Source organism: Vulpes lagopus, chromosome 14 (genome assembly GCF_018345385.1).
Source record: "Vulpes lagopus strain Blue_001 chromosome 14, ASM1834538v1, whole genome shotgun sequence".
Classification (NCBI taxonomy): Eukaryota; Metazoa; Chordata; class Mammalia; order Carnivora; family Canidae; genus Vulpes; species Vulpes lagopus.
Genome location: NC_054837.1, coordinates 20,423,048 through 20,443,603, shown reverse-complemented (window position 1 = coordinate 20,443,603; position 20,556 = coordinate 20,423,048). Strand labels below are relative to the sequence as shown.

The window sequence follows — 20,556 nt, the reverse complement described above, 5'->3', positions numbered from 1 at the left end:
ATTACAATTTTTTTTTGACTAAGTAAAAATTTTCAGTCTACATTTTGGTCCTTTCTTTTAGCCAGTGTGGTCAGGTTAAGTAAGACACAAAAGGCTGTCATGTCAAGTGATTAGCAAGGTGACCTATCTGAGTTGTTGCTGGAGGTACTTCTCCCAAACTACTGAACTGGGTGACTTTACCAATATTTACCTCCATACATTCAACGAGAGGACCAGGAGTCAAACTCGGACTCCAGCTTTTATCTCTTCTGGACTTCAGTTTATCTTAAAATGGGGGAAGTGGGGTGCCTTAGTGGGTCAGCGGTTGAGTGGCTGCTCTCTGCTCAGGGGTGTGATCCCGAGTAGGAATCTAGTCCCGCAACAGGCTCCCTACGAGGAGCCTGCTTCTTTCAGTCTCTGCTTCTCTCTGTGTGTCTCTCATAAATAAATAAAATCTTTATAAAAATAAAATAAAATAGGGGAAGCTATTTCTTAGGTGGTCTTCAAGGTCCTAGTTAGCTGGCCTTTGATTATGTTCTAAATGCAAATTGATTGGTATCGCAAGAGCACAAAGGTTCTCATCGGCTGCATATTAGAAACAACTAAGAAGTTTGTAAACCAACTTGATGCCTAGACCAATTAAGTCAGAATCTCTGTAAATGAGACGTAGGCATTAGTTTTTATTTTTAAAAAAGATTTTATTTATTTATTCATGAGAGACACACACAGAGAAAGGCAGAGATATAGAGGGAGAAGCCGGCTCCTCACAGGGAGCCGCATGCGGGACTCGATTCCCAGACCCCGGATCACGCCCTGAGCTGAAGGCAGATGCTCCGCCGCTGAGCCACCCAGACGTCCCTAATCTAGATCCATTATTAAAGCTTCTACCTTAACAATGAATTCCTAACTTAGTGCTTTTTGGATGTACTATTTTGCACCGAGCACACTGTTATGGAAACTAACCACTTCTCTTAAAGGGATGCTGAATGTTAGTTTAGGAGACAGCGATCTATCTCCAACCAAGGTTCAAAACCTCTGGCCACGAAAACCAGACAGGTGGCAGTACTAGACAATCTGGGCCCCTGAACTGTGAAGCCCAGAGGATTGTGGGACTTGTAGTTTATCAAGCATCACTTTCCGCCTCCTGAACTACATTTCCCCAAATGCAAAAGTAGCCAGGCAGCTGCGTCGTCAGTCGTAAAGTGTCGCTTCAACCGAGAGAGGTGAGTGTGTTCTGTGTGGGCTGCGGGTTTCTAGACGTGGGGGGGTTGTTGTAGGGGTACCCTATTAACTCCTTGACTTTGGTGGTACCTGGCGGAGAGCTGCTGTTCTCATAGAGCGTGCTTTCGGCAGGGTTTCCCGAGCCCTTTGGCTCAGGGATCCAGACTAGGCTATGGAATGTTGAGAGAAATCGGCGTCCTGGATCTAGGTCTGGAAAGCCAAGCATATATGATAATGTTCACTTAGGGGGTGCGTATCACTAGAGAATTTCCGCATTATGTTAAGGAATATGTCAGAGCCTTGTTTTTACAGCTACAAAGCTGGGGTAGAATGTCGTTCCAGGTGTCACTATTGTGCTGTGTCCCAAGTAGCAGTGTTTGCAATTAAGGGTAAACTGAAAGAATATGGGGGAAATAGAATAAAAGATATGCATGTGCTTCGTTACGTTAATAAATAAAAAAATCATAAAAATCATACATCTGAAAAATGAGTAACGACTTCGTCAGCACCTGGCACATTAGAATTCACATGTGCTCTTTAGTTTTTGTTTTCTATTTTTATTTATTTTTAAATAATTTATTTATTTATTCATGAGAAACACAGAGAGAGAGAGGCAGAGACACAGGCAGAGGGAGAAGCAGGCTCCACGCAGGGAGCCCGACGTAGGACTCGATCCCAGGTCTCCAGGATCACGCCCTGAGCTGAAGGCGGCGCTAAACCACTGAGCCACCAGGGCCGCCCTGTTTTTGTTTTTTAAAGATTATATTTATTTATTGATGAGAGACACACAGAGAGGCAAAGCCATAGGCAGAGGGAGGAGAAGCAGGCTCCATGCAGGAGCCCCCTGCGGGACTCCATCCCGGGACTCCAGGATCACTTCCTGAGCCGAAAGCAGACGCTCAACCGCTGAGCCACCCAGGCGTCCCTGCTCTTTAGTTTCTCAAGAAATACTTCTGATTTATGAAATGGGAAGTAGGTTTATGGAACACATGGTCTCCCAAGGGATGGGAGTAACTGCATTTATAAAGGTAGTCCTCAGATGGAGACGTCTTTAGATGTAGTCATAGATGGAATAACAATGAGTTATTAAAGGATTTAAAAGATATTGGTAGTGGGCCATTAATCTTTTGAGATTTATAAGAAATAATTTCTGACCAACGAGATTTTACTGGGAAAAGCAGAAGAGGCCTCACGTTATGCTAGAATCTGGCTTCACCAACTTTTATTTTACACTCCCTTATTATTAATTAATTAATTAATTATTTTGAGAGAGAGAGAGTTTGTGCTCAGGGGAGGGGCAGGGAAAAGGAGAGGGAAAAGGAGGGGGAGAGAGAGAATTTTTAAAAAGATTTTATTTATTTGACAGAGAACACAAGCAGGGGGAGCAGCAGGCAGAGGGAAAGAGAGAAGCAGGCTCCCCACTGAGCAGGGAGCCTGATGTTTGGCTCCATCCTGGGACCCTGTGATCAAGACCTGAGCAGAAGATGGACGCTTAACTAACTATACCCAAGCATTGGGAGAGAGAATTTCCATCTGATGGCCATGGCATAGGAGAGCTCTGGTTGTAGGGATTTTTTTGTTTGTTTGTTTGTTTATTTTCTTTTTAAGATTTTATTTATTTATTCATAGAGACAGAGAGAGGGAGAGGCAGAGACACAGGCAGAGGAAGAAGCAGGCATCATACAGAGAGCCTGACATGGGACTCCATCCAGGGTGTCCAGGATCACGCCCTGGGCTGCAGGCGGCACCAAACCGCTGCACCACCGGGGCTGCCCTTTGTTTTTAAAAAAGATTTTATTTATTTATGAGAGACACAGAGAGAGAGAGGCAGAGACAGAAGCAGGCTCCATGCAGGGAGCTAGACGTGGGACTCGATCCTGATTGTAGGTTCTTAAGAGGTCAAAAGGACAAGTTTGACTTGGGCTGTTATGAAATAGTCCAGTGTGGAGATTTTATTTTGTGAAAGGTATTAGAAATTCTTGACCAAAAAAATTATTTTTTTTTAAATTTTTTAAAATTTTTATTTATTTATGATAGTCTCACACACACACACACACACACACACACACACACACACACACACAGAGAGGCAGAGACACAGGCAGAGGGAGAAGCAGGCTCCATGCACCGGGAGCCCGACGTGGGATTTGATCCCGGGTCTCCAGGATCGCGCCCTGGGCTAAAGGCAGGCGCCAAACCGCTGCGCCACCCAGGGATCCCCCCAAAAATTATTAAAAAGATAGCCTTGTTGTTTTGGGTTAGACTCAGGAAGGTGTGTTGGAATTAGTTTTTACTGGTGAGGGCCAGTTGTTAAATATTCAGGGACTTGCTAGCCAGTTGCTAAACCATTGGTAGCCTGAAATTGGCCTTGATGGCATTATTTTCTTGTACCTTTTTGGGGGGAGAGAGACAGTGGTGGGAGAAGGTAGTTTACCAGCACAAGCCTGGCAAGAGTTAGTTTTCCTATAAGCCTGGAGCCCCAGTGTTCACTACATTCTTAAGTTCTCAGATCCTGAGCTAGCTCACAGTCTCCCAAATTATACAAAAGATTGACTTGAATTACAAAGTAAAATTATAAGTATACTCTAGATGTGTGTGTGCGTGTGAGGGGTGGAAGGTGTACATTTCCAGTGAAAGATACTCTTCTTTTAAGATATTTATTTGACAGAGTGTGAGTGCATGAGCAGGGGGAGGGGCAGAAGGAGAGGGAGAAGCAGATTCCCTGCTCTCAGGACCCTGGAATCATGACCTGAGCCAAAGCAGACACTTAACTAACTGAGCCACCCAGGCACTCAGTGAAAGATGTTTATTTGGGTGCCATCCTTCAAGATACCGAAGTCACTAATTCATTATCAGTAGGTTGTTCATAAAAGTATACAGTCTGCCACCAGAAATAGTATGGTCTGGATTATCTACCTTATTTATTTATTTATTTATTTATTAATATTTTATTTATGTATTCTTGAGAGAGAGTCAGAGACACAGGCAGAGGGAGAAGCAGGCTCCATGCTGGGAGTCTGACACCGGACTCAATCAGGGGTCTCCAGGATCATGCCCTGGGCTGAAGGCAGGCCCTAAACCACTGAGCTACCGGGGCTACCTGATTATCTACCTTTAATGTGAAACATTCCGCATTTTAGCTTCTCTTCAAACTGTTTTGTTCTTTTTTTTCCCCTCACTTAAAGAAAAAGGTTTTTTTATTTATTCATTTGAGAGAGCGTGTGCATGTGCACCTGACTAGGGGGGAAGTTCAGAAGGAAAGGGAGATGCAGATTCCCTGCTGAGCAGGGTGCCCAACTCAGGGCACAATCCCAGGAACCTGAGATCACGACCTGAGTCAAAAGCAGATGCCCAACCAACTGAGCCACGCAGGCGCCCCTTTCTCTTCACTTTTCTTTTTTTTTTCTTTCTTTTTTTTTTTTTTTATAAATGAAAGTTAACTGTTTATTACTGAAGAGAAAAATGTATACAAGTCTAAATTCTTTTTCCTCATGCACTACTTTCATAGTAAAGTTCCAGATACCAACTTTGAAGATATTTACAAGGATAAATTTTTCTGAACATTATGACCATTTACTGTGTGATGACATTTTTTTCATAGAAATCATATATGGAAATGGAATATATTCTTATAGTTTACAAGAAGCTTAGAACATTGTATTAACAGAAGACGATATTTTACTGCAAAATATTATAAAGGTGATACAATTTTGTGGTACATAAATGTTTAATTACTTGATTTGAACATGGGAATGAAAAAAAAAAACAGCAAGACAGGCCTGGCTTTTAAGATTTTTTGTATTCAATTCATTCTACTTTCACATCATCTCCAATTAGTTGATACACATAAGTGACAACTGTAGAAGCCTGGATGTCCATCAGCACAAATGAAGGCATAATGTTTGTTTCCAAGGCATTATATGCTCCAGTGGCAGAACCTGGGTTAATGTAGAATTTATTTTCATGCTCAAATGCTTCAAATTTGTGTGTGTGTCCCGACATAAGAATGTCCACATCGAACTGCCTCTGCAACAGGGCTAAGCTGGCCATGTCTCCCCATGGAATAACTTGATGCCCATGGATCAAACCAATTTTGAACTGCCCAACAGTTACAACTTTCTGTTCTGGATAATTCAGATTCTCATCGAAGTCTCCTCTCACAATATGAACATCACCGGCCAGAGTCTTGAGATAGTCATAACTCTCTTTGGTGCAAAGGTTTCCAGTACAGAGAATGTGCTGAATCTTTCCTGGCACCAGCAGTTTTTTGAATTTAGCCGGCAAATTGTTGCACCGGTGTGGGATGTGCAGATCTCCTAATACCAACACCAACATCCTGTTACTGGGCTCCGCTCAGTCACTGCCACCGCCACCACCTTCTTCCTCCTCTCTTCACTTTTCTGATCATATCTTTTAAGTCTTTAAAATATTCAAAAGAGGGGCGCCCCCCCCCTCTCTCTATATATACACTCTTTATATATATAGGAGCAAAAAAGATTAACTGCCAATAGGGAGGACCAGACTCTCTTTTTTGTGATGTTGAAAGTGGAGGAAGCTATTGATGGTTAATGCCTAGGTGCTCCTTTACTTTTCAGCTATAAATAAGATATCACCTTATACCTGCCAGAATGGCTAAAATCAAAGACACAAGAAATAACTAGTGTGGGCGAGGATGTGGAGAAAAAGGAACTCTCATGCACTGTTTGTGGGGATGCAAGCTGGTGCAGCTAATGTGGAAAACAGTATGGAGGTTCCTAAAAAAGTTAAGAATAGAATTATTATATGATCCAGTAATTCCACTACTGAGTATTTACCCAAAGAAAACAAAAACATTAATTTGAAAAGATACATGCTCCTCTATGTTTATTGCAGCATTATTTACAATAGCCAAGACATAGAAGCAATCCAAGGATGGAAGCAATATATTCGTAGATGAATGGATAAAGAAAATGTCAACACACGCACAGAAATATTATTCATCCAAAAAAAGAAGGAAATCTTGCTACTTGCAATCAACATGGATAGATCTAGAGGATATAATGCTAAGTGAAATAAGTCCAAGAAAGACAAATACCACATGATTTCACTTATGTATAGAATTTAAGAAACGAAACAAATGAACAAAAAAGAGACATTGACCACTACATTTGAAACTAAGGATGTACTACATGTCGGCTAATTAAAAAAAAAAAAAGAGAGAGAGAGACAAACAGACTCTTAAATATAGGGAAAAAACTAGTGGTTGCCAGAGGGGAGAAGGGATGAAAAGATTGGTGAAATAGGTGCAGGAGAGGGGTGCCTGGGTGCCTCAGTTGGTTAAACGTCTGCCTTCAGCTCAGGTCATGATCCCAGTGTCCTGGGGTTGATCCCTGTGTCAGGGTCCCTGCTCAGCAGGGAGTCTTCCTCTCCCCTTAACTCCCTACCCCCCGCTAATGCTCTCTCTTGCTTTCTCAAATAAACAAATAAAATCTTTGAAATAATAAGTGAAGGAGGGACGCCTGGGTGGCTCAGAGGTTGGGCGTCTGCCTTTGGCTCAGGGTGTGATCCTGGAGTCCCGGGATCGAGTCGCACATTGGGCTTCTTGCACCCAGGTGTCACCTTAATGTAGTGTTTTTAATGTTTATCTACATTGTAGCATAGATCAGAACTTCATGCTTATACGGAAATAACATTTCATTGTATAGATAAGCCCCATTTTGTTTATCCATTTATCAGCTGATGGTTGCCTCAGTTTTTGTTGTTGTTGTTGTTGTTGTTTTAATTTTTAAAACCAAGTTTCTCACATCAGGTTTCTTTCTCTGTAGAACGAGGATGAATTTGGGTTTGACTTTAAAGGCACCAAAAGGCCTCTTGATGGTGAACATCAGCAGGCAGTACTCACGCGGATCCATTGGGTTCTTTGTGCCATCAAGTCCTCCTCTGGACCCTGAGAAGGTCAAAGAGTTACAGCGCTTCGTCACTCTTTCCAAGAGACTCCTAGTGATGACAGGGGCAGGAATCTCCACTGAGTCAGGGATCCCAGACTACAGGTCAGAAAAAGTGGGACTTTATGCTCGCACTAAGCAGAAACCCATCCAGCATGGGGATTTTCTACGGAGTGCTCCAATCCGCCAGCGGTACTGGGCGAGAAACTTTGTAGGCTGGCCTCGGTTCTCCTCCCTGCAGCCTAACCCTGCACATTGGGCTTTGAGCAACTGGGAGAGGCTCGGAAAGCTGTACTGGCTGGTGACCCAAAATGTGGATGCCTTGCACACGAAAGCCGGGAGTCAGCGCCTGACGGAACTCCATGGCTGCATGCACAGGTGCAGGAAGGTCTAAATGGTTTGAATGCAGAAATGTGGGCTCCATTAGAGCAGGGACCGTGGCTATCTTGATCGCTGTTGTTTTCATTAGGCCTTGAGAAAAGGATTTGGAGCAAGTTGTTTTATTTATTTATTTAAAAAGATATTTCATTTATTTATTTGCACCTGCTCGAGAGAGCAAAAGAGAGCCCAAGAAGGGGGGAAGGAGAGGGAGAAGCAGGCTCCCCGCTGAGCAGAGAGCCTGATGTGGGGCTTGATCCCAGGACTCCGGGAGATCATGACCTGAGCTGAGGGCAGATGCTTAACTGACAGAGCCACCCAGGTGCCCCTGCAAGTTGTTTATTGTGGAGTCGATCTCAGCAAACTCACTGAGGAACAAACTCAGCGGGGAAATGAAACAGGGTAGGGAAGAAAAGCCAAGAAAAGGGTAAATTAATGAATGGGTTACTGCTTTGGTAAGCTAAAGCTCGATCCTTTGAGGAGCCCTCTGACCGTTTGGAGCATGCTTCAGAATTGTCTCATTGAAGGTTGAGGAAACTGGGGTATTTGTCCATCATGTCTCATCCCTCATTGGTTGAGGGTAAGTCTAGGGGAATTAATTCCCTAACACTGACTCTGCAGCTCTGGAAAAGGCTTCCTTGGCCAGTGAACACACTAAGAGAGATGCAGGAAGTTGCTTATAAGAGAACCGTGTGCTAGCCTGAAGGGTATTTTGAGGGGACTATGTGCAGAGTGTCAACAGCATAGGCTATAGTGGTGGATATCTGGTCCTAGACACGCAGAACACAGTACAGTCTGGCATATAGTCAGAAACCAGTAAATATTGATGGAATGAACACATGTAGCCCTGGCAATAACTTGAAGCTAATTGGAAACCATTTTCTTATTTTTAAGCCCCAGAGATCCTCCTGCCAATCTAGAATATACCTTGGGTGATCCCTGGGTGGCGCAGCGGTTTGGCGCCTGCCTTTGGCCCAGGGCGCGATCCTGGAGATCCGGGATCGAATCCCACGTCGGGCTCCCGGTGCATGGAGCCTGCTTCTCCCTCTGCCTGTGTCTCTGCCTCTCTCTCTCTCACTGTGTTCCTATCATAAAAAAAAAAAAAAAAAAAATTAAAAAAAAAATAGAATATATCTTGGGTGCCTACAACATGTGGTGTGCTACCTGGTGGTGTGGAGGGGTCAAACCAATATATACAATGTGAGAATTTTATTTTATTTTATTTACTTTATTTTATTTTATTTTATTTTATTTTATTTTATTTATTTTATTATTATTATTTTTTTTTAATGACTGAGAGACAGAGAGAGAGGGAGAGGCCAAGACACAGGCAGAGGGAGAAGCAGGTTGCATGCAGGGAGCCCGATGGGGGACTCGATTGCTGGTCTCCAGGATCACGCCACCCCAGGCCGAAGGCAGCGCCAAACCGCTGAGCCACCCAGGCTGCCCCAATGTGAGAATTTTATTTTATTTTTTATTTTTTTATTTTTTTATTTTTATTTTTATTTTTTTCCCAATGTGAGAATTTTATATGTGAGAACTTTGTGATCTCTTTGAAGTGGGGGAGGGATCTAAAAATAATAATGTTTAACAATAAACAACTTCACACAATTGTTAAATTATGAGGTCTTTAATTTTTTTTTTTTTTTTAAGATTTTATTTATTTACTCATGAGAGACACACAGAGGGAAAAAGCAGGCTCCATGCAGGGAGCCCAACGCGGAACTCAATCCTGGGTCTCCAGGATCATGCCCTAGGCTGTAGGCGGCGCTAAACCGCTGAGCCACCAGGGTTGCCCAAATCATGAGGTCTTTCATAGACATGTTTTGCAAGTTCAGAGAAACAGTTTTGTAAAGCTTGGAGTAATTGGTCAAGCTTTTATAGGAAAGGTGGGGCTTAAATCTAGCTCAGGTCTGACTAGCAAAAGAAGGGAGAGGGCTTTCGAAATGAAGAGGACTGGCAGCCCGGGTGGCTCAGTGGTTTAGCTCCTGCCTTCATCCCAGGGCGTGATCCTGGAGACCTGGGATTAAGTCCCATGTCAGGCTCCCTGCATGGAGCCTGCTTCTCCCTCTGCCTGTGTCTCTGCCTCTCTCTCTGTGTCTCTCATGAATAAATAAATAAAATCTTTAAAAAAAAAAAAATGAAGAGGACTTGTAGAGCCCAGAGGAGTCTGGCCTGGCATCTGTGGGGACTACTATGAAATCAGATTGTCTGGGAAGTCTAGACCCAGATCATGGGTACGTCTGAAAATAGTGCAGTGCAATTTGGGTCTGTCTTTAGAGACCAAAGGGGAATATTAGTGGTTTCTGAGCAAGAAAGCAACATGATAAAAATAGCATTTGAGGAAAGCCACACAGGATTAGAGAGAGTGGCTCAGGGAGGTCAGCCTGAAGGACCTAGATCTAGGTGGTACCAGGGGAATTCAAGAGTTAATGATGGCCATGGGTCCATTAAAACTTTCTTTTCATGATGAAAATTTCAAATGTTCCTAAAAGGAAAGTAGTATAATGAACTCCACATACCATCACTCAGATACAAAGATTTTATGATGTCTAATTTATCCCCTTTCCGTGTCTCTTAAAATATTTTATTTTTTAAAAGATTATTTATTTATTTATTCATGAGAGAGAGAGAGAGAGAGAGAGAGGCAGACACACAGGCAGAGGGCAAAGCAGGCTCCATGCAGGGAGCCCGACACGGAACTTGATCCCAGGTCTCCAGGATCACACCCTGGGCTGAAGGCAGTGCTAAACCACTGAGCCACCCGGGCTGCCCTCTTAAAATATTTTAAAATAAATCTAAGACTTGTCATTTCATAGGGGGCTGTTTTTTCAAGATAGAATTAATTAATTAATTATTTTAGAGGAGGAGAGCACACACACACACACACACAGGTAGGAGGGACAGAGGGAGAGGGAATCTTGAGCAAACTTTCTACTGAGTGGGGAGCCCAATGAGGGTCTTGATCTCATGACCCTGAGATCACAACCTGAGCCAAAACCAAGAGTCAGATGCTAAACTGACTGCACCACCCAGGTACCCTCCATTTTTTAAAAAAGATTTTCTTAAGTAATCTCTCTATCTAACGTGGGGCTCAAATTCACAACCTCTAGGCCAAGAGTCACATGTTCCACTGACCCAGCCAGGTACCCCTTGTTAGGGGGCCTAATAAGTAAAATAATCAGCATAATCTGATACTGACTAGATAAAAAGGAGCAAATGAGTAACAAGTTTTCCCAAGGGTTCCAACCCAAGTAACTGGAGAAAGGATGGTGATGGAGAAGTTGGGGAGGGGCAGGTGAAGACAGAGGGAAGCTGGACGGAACAGTCAAGAGGACTTGGGAGTTTGGGAGGTAGAGTAGCAGTGGAGTTTTTTTTTTTTTTAAGATTTTATTTATTTAAGAGAGAGAGAGAGGCAGAGACACAGGCAGAGGGAGAAGCAGGCTCCATGCAGGGAGCCCGATGTGGGACTCGATCCTGGGTCCCCAGGATCATGTCCTGGGCTGAAGGCAGCACTAAACTGCTGAGCCACCCAGGCTGCCCCAAGCAGTGGAGTTCTGTACAGGGGAGGGGACCATTAGCACAGAGGCATTGCAGCAGTGAAAATGGAGCATCCCCAGGGTGAAGAAGATAGAAAACTGGCTGGAAGATTGAGGAGTAGAGAAGAAATCAACTAAACCACCTTTTGTTCTTTCTTTTAGCAGCTATTTAGTGAACGTCCACTGTCTGTGGGCACTGTTTGAGGTGGTGGGCATAGCACAGTGGTCAAAGGACTCAGAGTTCTTGCCCTCTTGGAGCTCATGATTAGAGAGGTAAGAAGAGACACAGAAGACACTGGGTAAGGACACCAAGGGGGAGAGAGTTTTAAAGAGATGATGGTGATGGACAGCAACAGTCACCCCAGAGGGAAGGAGAGGGAAGGAGGGAAAAGCACTGGTTTGGCCACTAAGGAAGTCATTTGCAGTTTTATTAAGGATAAAAATGAGCCACGAGGATAAGCAGGGAGTAGTGTAAGTAAGGAAAACAGATGTACACTACTTGTTCTACAAGGTTGGCAGTAGAAGGAAGGTGAGAAGTGGTAAAAAAAGTCATGAGAAGGGATTCCTAACGTGGGGGAAAGAATGGCTGTTAGGAATGGCAAGGACGGGCAGCCCGGGTGGCTCAGCAGTTTAGCACCGCCTTCAGCCCAGGGCCTGATCCTGGAGACCTGGGATCGAGTCCCACGTCGGGCTTCCTGCATGGAGCCTGCTTCTCCCTCTGCCTGTGTCTCTACCTCCCTCTCTCTCTCTGTGTGTGTCTCTCATGAATGAATAAATAAAATCTTAAAAAAAGGGGATCCCTGGGTGGCGCAGTGGTTTGGCGCCTGCCTTTGGCCCGGGGCGCGATCCTGAAGGCTCGGGATCGAATCCCACGTCAGGCTCCCGGTGCATAGAGCCTGCTTCTCCCTCTGCCTGTGTCTCTGCCTCTCTCTCTCTCACTGTGTGCCTATCATAAATAAATAAAATAAAATAAAAAATTAAAAAAAAAAATCTTAAAAAAAAAAAAAAAAGGAATGGCAAGGAATGTTGGAGGAGTTAAAAACGTCAGGGATGAGATGTCTTTGGCAGCTTCAGGCCTCCCCAGACCAACCATTCAGTCAGCCTCTTCTTTGGTTTCAGGGTCCTTTGCTTGGACTGTGGTGCACAGATTCCTCGGGGGGTGTTGCAAGAGCGTTTTGAAGCCCTGAACCCCACCTGGATTGCTGAGGCCCATGGCCTGGCTCCTGATGGTGACGTATTTCTCACAGAGGAGCAGGTACAGAGCTTTCAGGTCCCGTCCTGTGCTCGATGTGGAGGCCCCCTGAAACCAGATGTCGTTTTCTTCGGGGACACAGTGAACCCTGACAGGGTTGACTTTGTGCGCAGGCGTGTAAAAGAAGCCGACTCCCTCTTGGTAGTGGGATCATCCTTGCAGGTATCTGCCTTGGTCAGGGTGGTAACTGCCCCTTTTGTGGGATAGAGAGCCCCGGGGTAGCTCCCTATTTGGTTTCTCTCTTCCTGCATTGAGACCTGTGTCTTCTTCTTGTAAGGTATACTCCGGTTACAGGTTTATCCTCACTGCCCGAGAGAAGCAGCTCCCAATTGCAATACTTAACATTGGGCCCACACGGTCGGATGACTTGGCATGTCTGAAATTGGATTCTCCTTGTGGAGAACTGCTGCCTTTGATAGACCCACACTGACCACAACCTGATGTTCCTGAGCCAGAAACTGGGACTTTCACTTTAATCCTATTAAAGGTAAGTTAAAGGCTTTCTTAGATACCAGTTTCCATTCAACTGAGAGCACTGACAAAATATAGAAAGTTCTAGGCTTTTTAATGTATGGCCATTCTATTTTTTTTTTCTTAAAGATTTTGTTAATTCACGAGAGACACAGAGACAGAGAGAGGCAGAGACTCAGGCAGAGGGAGAAGCTGGCTCTCTGCAAGGAGCCCAAGGTGGGACTTGATCCCCAGACCCCGGGATCATGGCCTGAGCCCAAGGCAGACGCTCAACCACTGAGCCACGCAGGCGTCCCTGTATGGCCATTCTTAATTAAAACTAAGTTTGTTATTCTTTTATTATTTTTATTCATTTATTTTATTTTATTTTATTTGAGAGAGAGCATGAGTGGGAGGGAAGGGCAGAGGGAGAAGCAGACTTCCCCCACTGAGCCTGGAACCTGACACAGGGCTTGATCCCAGGACCCCAACAACCTGAGTGGAAGGCAGCCACTTAACTGAGCCACCCAGGTACCCCTACTTATTTTTAAAATATTTTTATTAAAAAAAAATATTTTATTAATTTATTCGTGAGAGACACAGACTGAGAGGCAGAGACACAGGTAGAGGGAGAAGCAGGCTCCATGCAGGGAGCCCAATGTGAGACTCAATCCCGGGACCCCAGGATCACACCCTGGGCGGAAGGCAGGCACGAACCCACTGAGCCACCCAGGGATCCCCTATTTTTAAAATATTTTTATTTATTTGAGAGAAGTGTGAGCATGTGAGCAGGGAGAGAGGCAAAAGGGGAGGGAGAGGGGAAAAATCTCAAGCAGACTACTCGCTGAGGGCAAGTTGAACTTGGGGCTCAATCTCATAAACCTGAGATCATGACCGGAGCCGAAAGCAAGAGTCAGCACCCAATGGATTATTATTTTTTTTTAAAAGATTTTATTTATTCATGAGACACACACACACACACACACACACACACACACACACACACAGGCAGAGGGAGAAGCAGGCTCCACGCAGGGAGGCGCTAAACCACTGAGCCACCCAGGGATCCCCTGGACTTTTATTTTATTTATTTATTTATTAATTATTTAAACTTTTATTTATTTATGATAGTCACACACACACACACACAGAGGCAGAGACACAGGCAGAGGGAGAAGCAGGCTCCATGCACCGGGAGCCCGACGTGGGATTCGATCCCGGGTCTCCAGGATCACACCCTGGGCCAAAGGCAGGCGCTAAACCGCTACGCCACCCAGGGATCCCGACTATTATTTTTTAAAACATTTATTTACGGGCAGCCCAGGTGGCTCAGCGGTTTAGTGCTGCCTTCAGCCCAGGGCCTGATCCTGAAGACCCAGGATCGAATCCCACGTCAGGCTCCCTGCGTGGAGCCTGCTTCTCCCTCTGCCTGTGTCTCTGCCTCTCTCTCCCTCTCTCTCATGAATAAATAAATAAAATCTTTTAAAAATTTTTATTTACGTATTTGAGAGTGTGCACACGTATGTGTGTGTGAGTGGGGGCGGGGCAAAAGGGCGAGAGGGAGAGGGAGATGGAGAGGAAGGAGGGGAGAGAGAGAGAGAGAGAGAGAGAAGCAGACTTCCCACTGAGTGTGAAGCTCCACTCCATCTTGATCCCACAACCGAAGTCAAAATTAACAGTTGGATGCTTAATCAACTGAGCCCCCAGACACCCCTTAATTAAAATTAATTTTTAAGTATGCATTAAACTATAATGTTCCAGATCTAGGCACGTGCCATTCATTCACTCATTCATGAGGGAGGGAGGAGAGAGGGACAAAGGGAGAAGGAGAGCAAGAATCTTTAAGTAGGCTCCACACTCAGCTTTATTGAGACATAACTCCACCCTTTTGAAGTATACAATTAAGTTGCTTTATAGTACACTCAGAAAGTTGTACATTACTCACCACTAATTCCAGAATATTTTCATCATCCCAAGAAGAAACCTTGTACCCATTAGCAGTCACTCCCCATTCCCCATCCCCACCACCACTCCCCAGTCCCTGCCAACAACTAATCTATTTCTGCCTATTCTAGACATTTCATGTAATATGTGGCCTTTTGTGCCTGGCTGCTCCACTTGGTGTAATTTCAAGATTCATCCATATTGTAGCATGTGTTGGTACTTTTATCTACTTTATGAATATAACCACTTAAAAAGCTTTATTGAGATATAGAGTTCACAAACCATACAGTTTACACAATTCAATAGTTTTTAGTATATTCCAAGAGAGGTACAACCAGTTTTTAAAAAGAGACTTTAATTTTTAGAAGAGTTTTAGGTTCACACCAAAACTGAGCAGAAAGTAGAGTGTTCCCATAGTCTCCTTTGCCCTGTACACTCACACAGTATTTATCATTCACCTCCTGACATCTTGGTTGTTTCCAAGTCTTTGGCAATTATTAAGTTGCTGTAAACGTGTGTGCGTTTTTGAGGAGTATAGAACTTATGTGGGCCTAAGTTTTCAATTCATTTGGGTAAGTACCAAAGAGCAAGATGGACGAATTGCACGATAAAACTATGTTTAGTTTTGTATGCAGCTGCTAAACTGCCTTCCAAAGTGGCTGTATCATTTTGGATTCCCACCAATGAATGAAAGTTCCTGTACAACCACTCTTTAAGAACAATTTTAAATTGAAGTATACTATACATGCAGAGAAGTGCATGTACTAGAAGTGGACAGCTTGATGAAGACACATAGCATCTTGATGAAGGAACAGAATACTACTAGACTAGCACCAAAGAAGCCCCCTTTGCACACACTTTTTTTAAAGTAGTAGGCTCCATGCCTAGCGTGCCCACAACCTTGAGATAAGACCTGAGCCAAGATCAATAGTTGGAGGCTCAACCAACTGAGCCACTTAGGTGCCCCAACATACACACTTTTTAAACTAGGTTATTACTAGAATAATACATATTTATTGTAGAATGTTTAGATGATACAGATAAGTAAAAAGAATATAATACAAATTACCCGTTATTTCACCACCAGGATAACCAAAACTTAACATTCTGGTATAACTAAATGTTTTTACAAAAATCAAATCAAGCTATGCATATTTTAGCGCATCCTGTTTTCATTTAACAAGATACGGTGACCATCCTTACATGCCCTAAATGCTGTGGTTTTTTTCAGTGGTTGGCTGATGTTCACCATCATTACTCACTCTCGGCTTACTCAGCATTAACCTGTTTCATTTCTTTTCAGATACTTAAGGACTCCTCCATTCTTCCTCTAAACAATCGAAGCTCACTGAGTGCAGCCTGTAGAGGGCAGCAAACTGACTCTTTCTCCCAGCCCCTCTCTGAACTGGGCAGGCTTCAGAGTCAAGTTGCCAGAGATTTGACCCTAAAGACTTTTTCAAAGCAGCAGCCGCTCTTGATAGGGAAACTGCCTTCACTTGCTTTTTATCTCACCAGGTAGAAGAAATGGCCCAGGAAATATGTAGGCCAGAACGGTCTTTGGAGTGCCAACCCAGAATCTCACTAATGTAGGGGGTGAGGGGAAAAGAAAATGACTTAATTTATAATTACAAATGGTTAAATGTCTCTGAAACATTCTGATATATATATTTTAAAGATGAGCAATAGTGTGAATGAATTTTTTATTGACTAAGGAATAAAGGGATCATAACACACCAGGTATGTGGGCTGTACATTTATATTCTTTGTTTTGTTTTAAAGATTTTATTTATTCATGAGAGACACACAGAGAGAGGTGGAGACACAGGCAGAGGGAGAAGCAGGCTTCCCACAGTAGCTGGATGTGGGACTCGCTCCCGTGACTCCAGTATCACACGCTGGGCCGAAGGCAGGCTCTCAACCGCTGAGCTACCAAGACATCCCTTCTTTTTTTTAATCAGCTAAAAGAGAATGAAGCTTTATGATATGGTTCTCTAAGGATTTCTACAGGATTTCAGCTGCCAGAATGAGACACTTGCCTCCAACCTGGTTTGCAGAAAGGAAACAAGTGGGCTCTTAAACTGGTTTCTTGCCAAGTAAGGCAGCAATACCTGTTTGATAATTGTATTAGCCAGAAAGAATCACCGTACCAGGCTAAAGGTTTCAGGACAATCTCATCACAAAGTAAAGCGGATGAAAGAATCACAGTCTGTTCTAGATGGTTTTTGTCTAAGATTAGGGCAAGCAATACATGTTCATCCTGCACCTGCCTAAGAAGTGAGTTTTAGTGAACTGGGATAATCCAGGATCTTGAAACCAACAGAGTTCTTTAATCTGCACAACTGGATGTTTTCCCATAGTCATTAATTCTGAAGAGGTGTAAGGTTGTTGTAAATCTCCTTCTAGGTTTTTTGCAGAGGAGGATCTGAAGGTGCTTTGAATCCGATTTGCTCAGTTACCAAAAGTCAGTACCAGTAACTGTATTCAAATCTGGGTCTTTGGGATCCCAACCACAAATTTCATCAGTGGTTACTGACAGACATTGTAATAAAGTACTAAGGCTACAAAGATACAACTTCTTGGTTTAAAGTGGCTCACAGAGAATGTGCCATTTCCTTATCCTTATGCTCTACCAGAAAAACGTCACAGATTCATGCATGTAATGACAGAACGAGAGCAAATTTAATGCATCCCCTCTCATTTTATTTTGGAGGAAACTAAGATCCAGACTTACCAAAGACCATAAAACATTGTTTCAGAGCCAGAACTAGAATCCAATACTTTTCTCCCAGGTCTTTTCTTTTTAAACAACTGCTTCGTATTTGTCCGAGGATTATGCTTACAAAGAAGTCAGCCTGAAACAGAAGTAGAAGCCAGCAGTACAACTGGCCAAGGAGACCGGAATGGTTAAGATGCAGGAGACAGTGGAGAGCATGTTTGGTTGCTAGGGAGGAAGGCAGGCTCTATCACCTAATGCTGGCACAATTCATGCAACCAAGTCTTCAGGACCTCAGGAATGTTCATATTGTTCAGTTCTTCCTGAGGTGGAATTCCTCCCCAAAGATTTGTCCCAAAAGGAACTTGGCATTTCCTGAAGTTGATGTTCCTCATGTCTCACCTTACGTTTTTTGCTTTCTACCAGCATGGCAGTTCCTAACCCACTATAAGTGCCCTTTGTTGTAATAAAAAACTGACTAGTGGCCGCTATCAGTTTGTCATTGCCCTGGTTTCAGGCTTTTAACTGCATAAGTCCAGCTTTGGGCATGACTTTCCTCAACTGCTATGGCTCTGCTATCACAGTGTAGAAGTTACAAAGGCAAACAAGTACATAACACTCAAAACCGTTTTCCACTAACTCATATTCCTTCTTTTATGCTGTCATAAATTGAGTATCTCTCACCTCTCCCTTAAATAATAGCATTCTTTGAGCATACTGTATCCCAAACACTATTTTATAACACATTATTAGCTCACTTAATGAGTTAACCCCACAAGAAATGCTTGGCCATGCATAAGTCAGTTTTCAGTGAATGCCAGACCTTTCCTGAGAGGATCAATTTAAGGACCAACAGGAAATTCAACACTCCTAAGGGTGACCAGCTGTCCCAGACTGCCCAGTACTGAGGGGGTCTCCTGGCTTGCAAGACTTTCAGTGCTAAAACCAGGGTGAGTTGGTTACCCCTGTTCCTAGGAACAGGGTATAATAGTTAATTGGAATAGTTAATCTGGAATAGTTCATTCCAGATACTCTATCCTTGTTAGACTGACGGTGCTCTGAGATCCAGATTTTTAATTGAATTTTTACGTCACAAAAACACTGTGAAGGAAAAAAAAAAAAAAAGAATCTCGTCTGAGAAAGGAGTGTTTTTTTTTTTTTTCTCTACTAGAAAAGGGATATAACATGGCATCGAAAGCACTGAGATATACACAGACCTGGGTTTCCATCCCTGTCTTGCTACTTACTAATTACGTGAATTTGGGCAAGTGGCTAATCTTCAATCTCTTTATAGATGAGGATACTAGTAGCTACCTCACTAGGTTGTTAGGGAAGATTAAAAAAAACGTAGTGATGCATCTGAAGCTCATAGCACAGTGGCTGGCACACAGTAAGCAAATATCAGCCATTATCACTAGGCCAAACCTTTCTCTTCTATTGAGTACTTTAACTAGACTCGGGTGGATCTCCTCCAGAGCCACATTCCCTTTTTGTATACCTTTTTAAAAAGATTACAAAAGCTAAGTCTTGCTTGATATAATAAAGCCTTTCTAAAGTAAAGAGTATCCTTCTCTCTCCTTCCCCATGGGAAAGTAGTATTTATGGAACATTTACTATAAAACAAGCACTGCAGGAAGCATTTTACAAGGCGTTGACTCACCTAATTCCCACAGCCCTATGATCTGCACACTATTAATTCTTTTGACAGATGAGGATCCTGAAGCTTGGGGATTTTATGTAACCAGCCCAAGTTCACCTGGGGTGACCAGGCCAGAAATCAAAGCCAGTCTATCCAGTTCCTAACTGTCTTTAATGATCCAGAAGCCCGGAGGGGAACTGCGCAATTGCACTTTGGGAGGGAAGAAGGGCAAGACTCCAGGCACTTCCCGAGGTGACCCCTCCCCGCCCCCACTAGGTCCTTAGAAATGAACAGGCAAGCACCAGGCGGGAAAGGGGAGAGCATTCCAAATGGAGGTCAGAACTGCAAATCCCTCCACCTTCCCCTCTTGAAACTGGGGACTTGGGGCGCAGAGGCCCTCGGCTCGCCCAGCGTCCACTTGCCTACCTCCTCGCCCCAGTCTGGCTCCCGGCAAACCAGCTTCTCCGCCCCCTCGTCCCTTTCCGGGATGGAGGCCCCGGAGGAGCATCAACCAGAAACTGGCAGGGGGCTAGGGGAGGAGGGCCGTGGGGGGGGCCGAGACGCCCAGACAGGCACGCGCACCGCAGGAAGGTGGGCCCCAACGTCATACCCACGTGAGCTCGCCCTTTTTTCGCACTTGGCCCGCCCCTTCTTTTCTTCCTGCCGAATTCTGACCCTGGAGAACAGCGCACGGAAGACCCAGGAAGCCGCATCCAAAGCCCTGGCCGCCACCTCACCCTGACGCCGCCTGGAGCAACGGGTACCAGCCACTGCGCCTGCGCCAGCTCGGGCCGACGCGAGGGGGCGGGGTAAGAGTCTGGGGGCGGAGCTTTACGCTTTTTTTTTTTTTTAAAGGAACCCGGACCACGTGTCCAAGAGATACCCAATCACATTTCTTACTCTGAAGTCCCGGCGGGGCCGGGGAAATGATTGGGTTGAGCTCAGGATCACGTGATCTGAAAAGGTAAATAGAGCCACGTGGTTTTTTCCTCGAGTGCCGCAAGCCTTGGCGCCAACAGGTACCTTTGTTGAACAATTATTTAATGAGCGTGTGAGGTGTGCTAAGCACTGCGAAGATACTGTGGCTGCTGGGATGTTACTGCTACCTCAGAATATCCAAAATTCAGTTCATTAAATTATTTATTCATTTAAATCTCAGCCACTGTACTAATGTTTCCCATATCCATTTCCCTTAATGAGCACCCAGCAGATACTCATTAAAAGATTGTTAAAGGGGTTTGTTTTCTCTCTCCCCCAGCCCTTGGGATAATTAAAAAGAGGTAGGATTGTTTTCTCTTTTTTAAAATATTTTATTTATTTATTTGAGAGAGGGAGAGGAAGAAGCGGACTCCCTGCTGAGCAGGGAGCCCGGGTTAGGGCTCAATCCCAGGACTCTGGGATCATGGCCTGAGCCAAAGGCAGAGAGGCTTAATCCGCTGAACCGCCTAGGCGCCCCAAGAGGTAAGTTTTTACCTCAGAGGATATATATTTTTTCCATCTAGCACAGAGTAAATAAT

General features: G+C 44.1%; 2 protein-coding genes and 1 long non-coding RNA gene across 6 annotated transcripts; 1 reads left to right on the top strand and 2 right to left on the bottom strand.

The window, feature by feature from the left end:
- Nucleotides 1-1,153: 1,153 nt before the first annotated feature.
- On the top strand, nt 1,154-16,420 carry SIRT4 (sirtuin 4). 2 transcript variants are annotated; one of them, XM_041729279.1, is made up of 5 exons: nt 1,154-1,202; nt 7,005-7,229; nt 12,161-12,455; nt 12,571-12,780; nt 15,991-16,420. In XM_041729279.1, exons 2-4 carry the CDS (start codon nt 7,012-7,014, stop codon nt 12,721-12,723), a joined length of 666 nt encoding a protein of 221 aa, XP_041585213.1. In that variant the 5' UTR covers nt 1,154-1,202; nt 7,005-7,011; the 3' UTR covers nt 12,724-12,780; nt 15,991-16,420. The 2 variants fall into 2 exon arrangements, with proteins under 2 accessions (XP_041585213.1, XP_041585212.1); XM_041729278.1 differs by having other exon boundaries at nt 7,005-7,502.
- LOC121475739 (vacuolar protein sorting-associated protein 29-like) lies at nt 4,591-5,568 on the bottom strand. The gene has a single exon (XM_041729280.1). The coding sequence runs from the start codon at nt 5,533-5,535 to the stop codon at nt 5,008-5,010; it is 528 nt and encodes a 175-aa protein (XP_041585214.1). The 5' UTR covers nt 5,536-5,568; the 3' UTR covers nt 4,591-5,007.
- On the bottom strand, nt 8,549-19,826 carry LOC121475740. Of its 3 annotated transcripts, none has more exons than XR_005983802.1 (3): nt 19,650-19,826; nt 17,419-17,569; nt 8,549-8,587 (listed from the first exon to the last, which is right to left on the bottom strand). It is a non-coding gene; the product is annotated as an uncharacterized LOC121475740 (long non-coding RNA). The 3 variants fall into 3 exon arrangements; XR_005983801.1 differs by lacking the exon at nt 8,549-8,587 and adding an exon at nt 16,565-16,730; XR_005983800.1 differs by lacking the exon at nt 8,549-8,587 and adding an exon at nt 16,586-16,645 and having other exon boundaries at nt 19,650-19,823.
- Nucleotides 19,827-20,556: the final 730 nt, after the last annotated feature.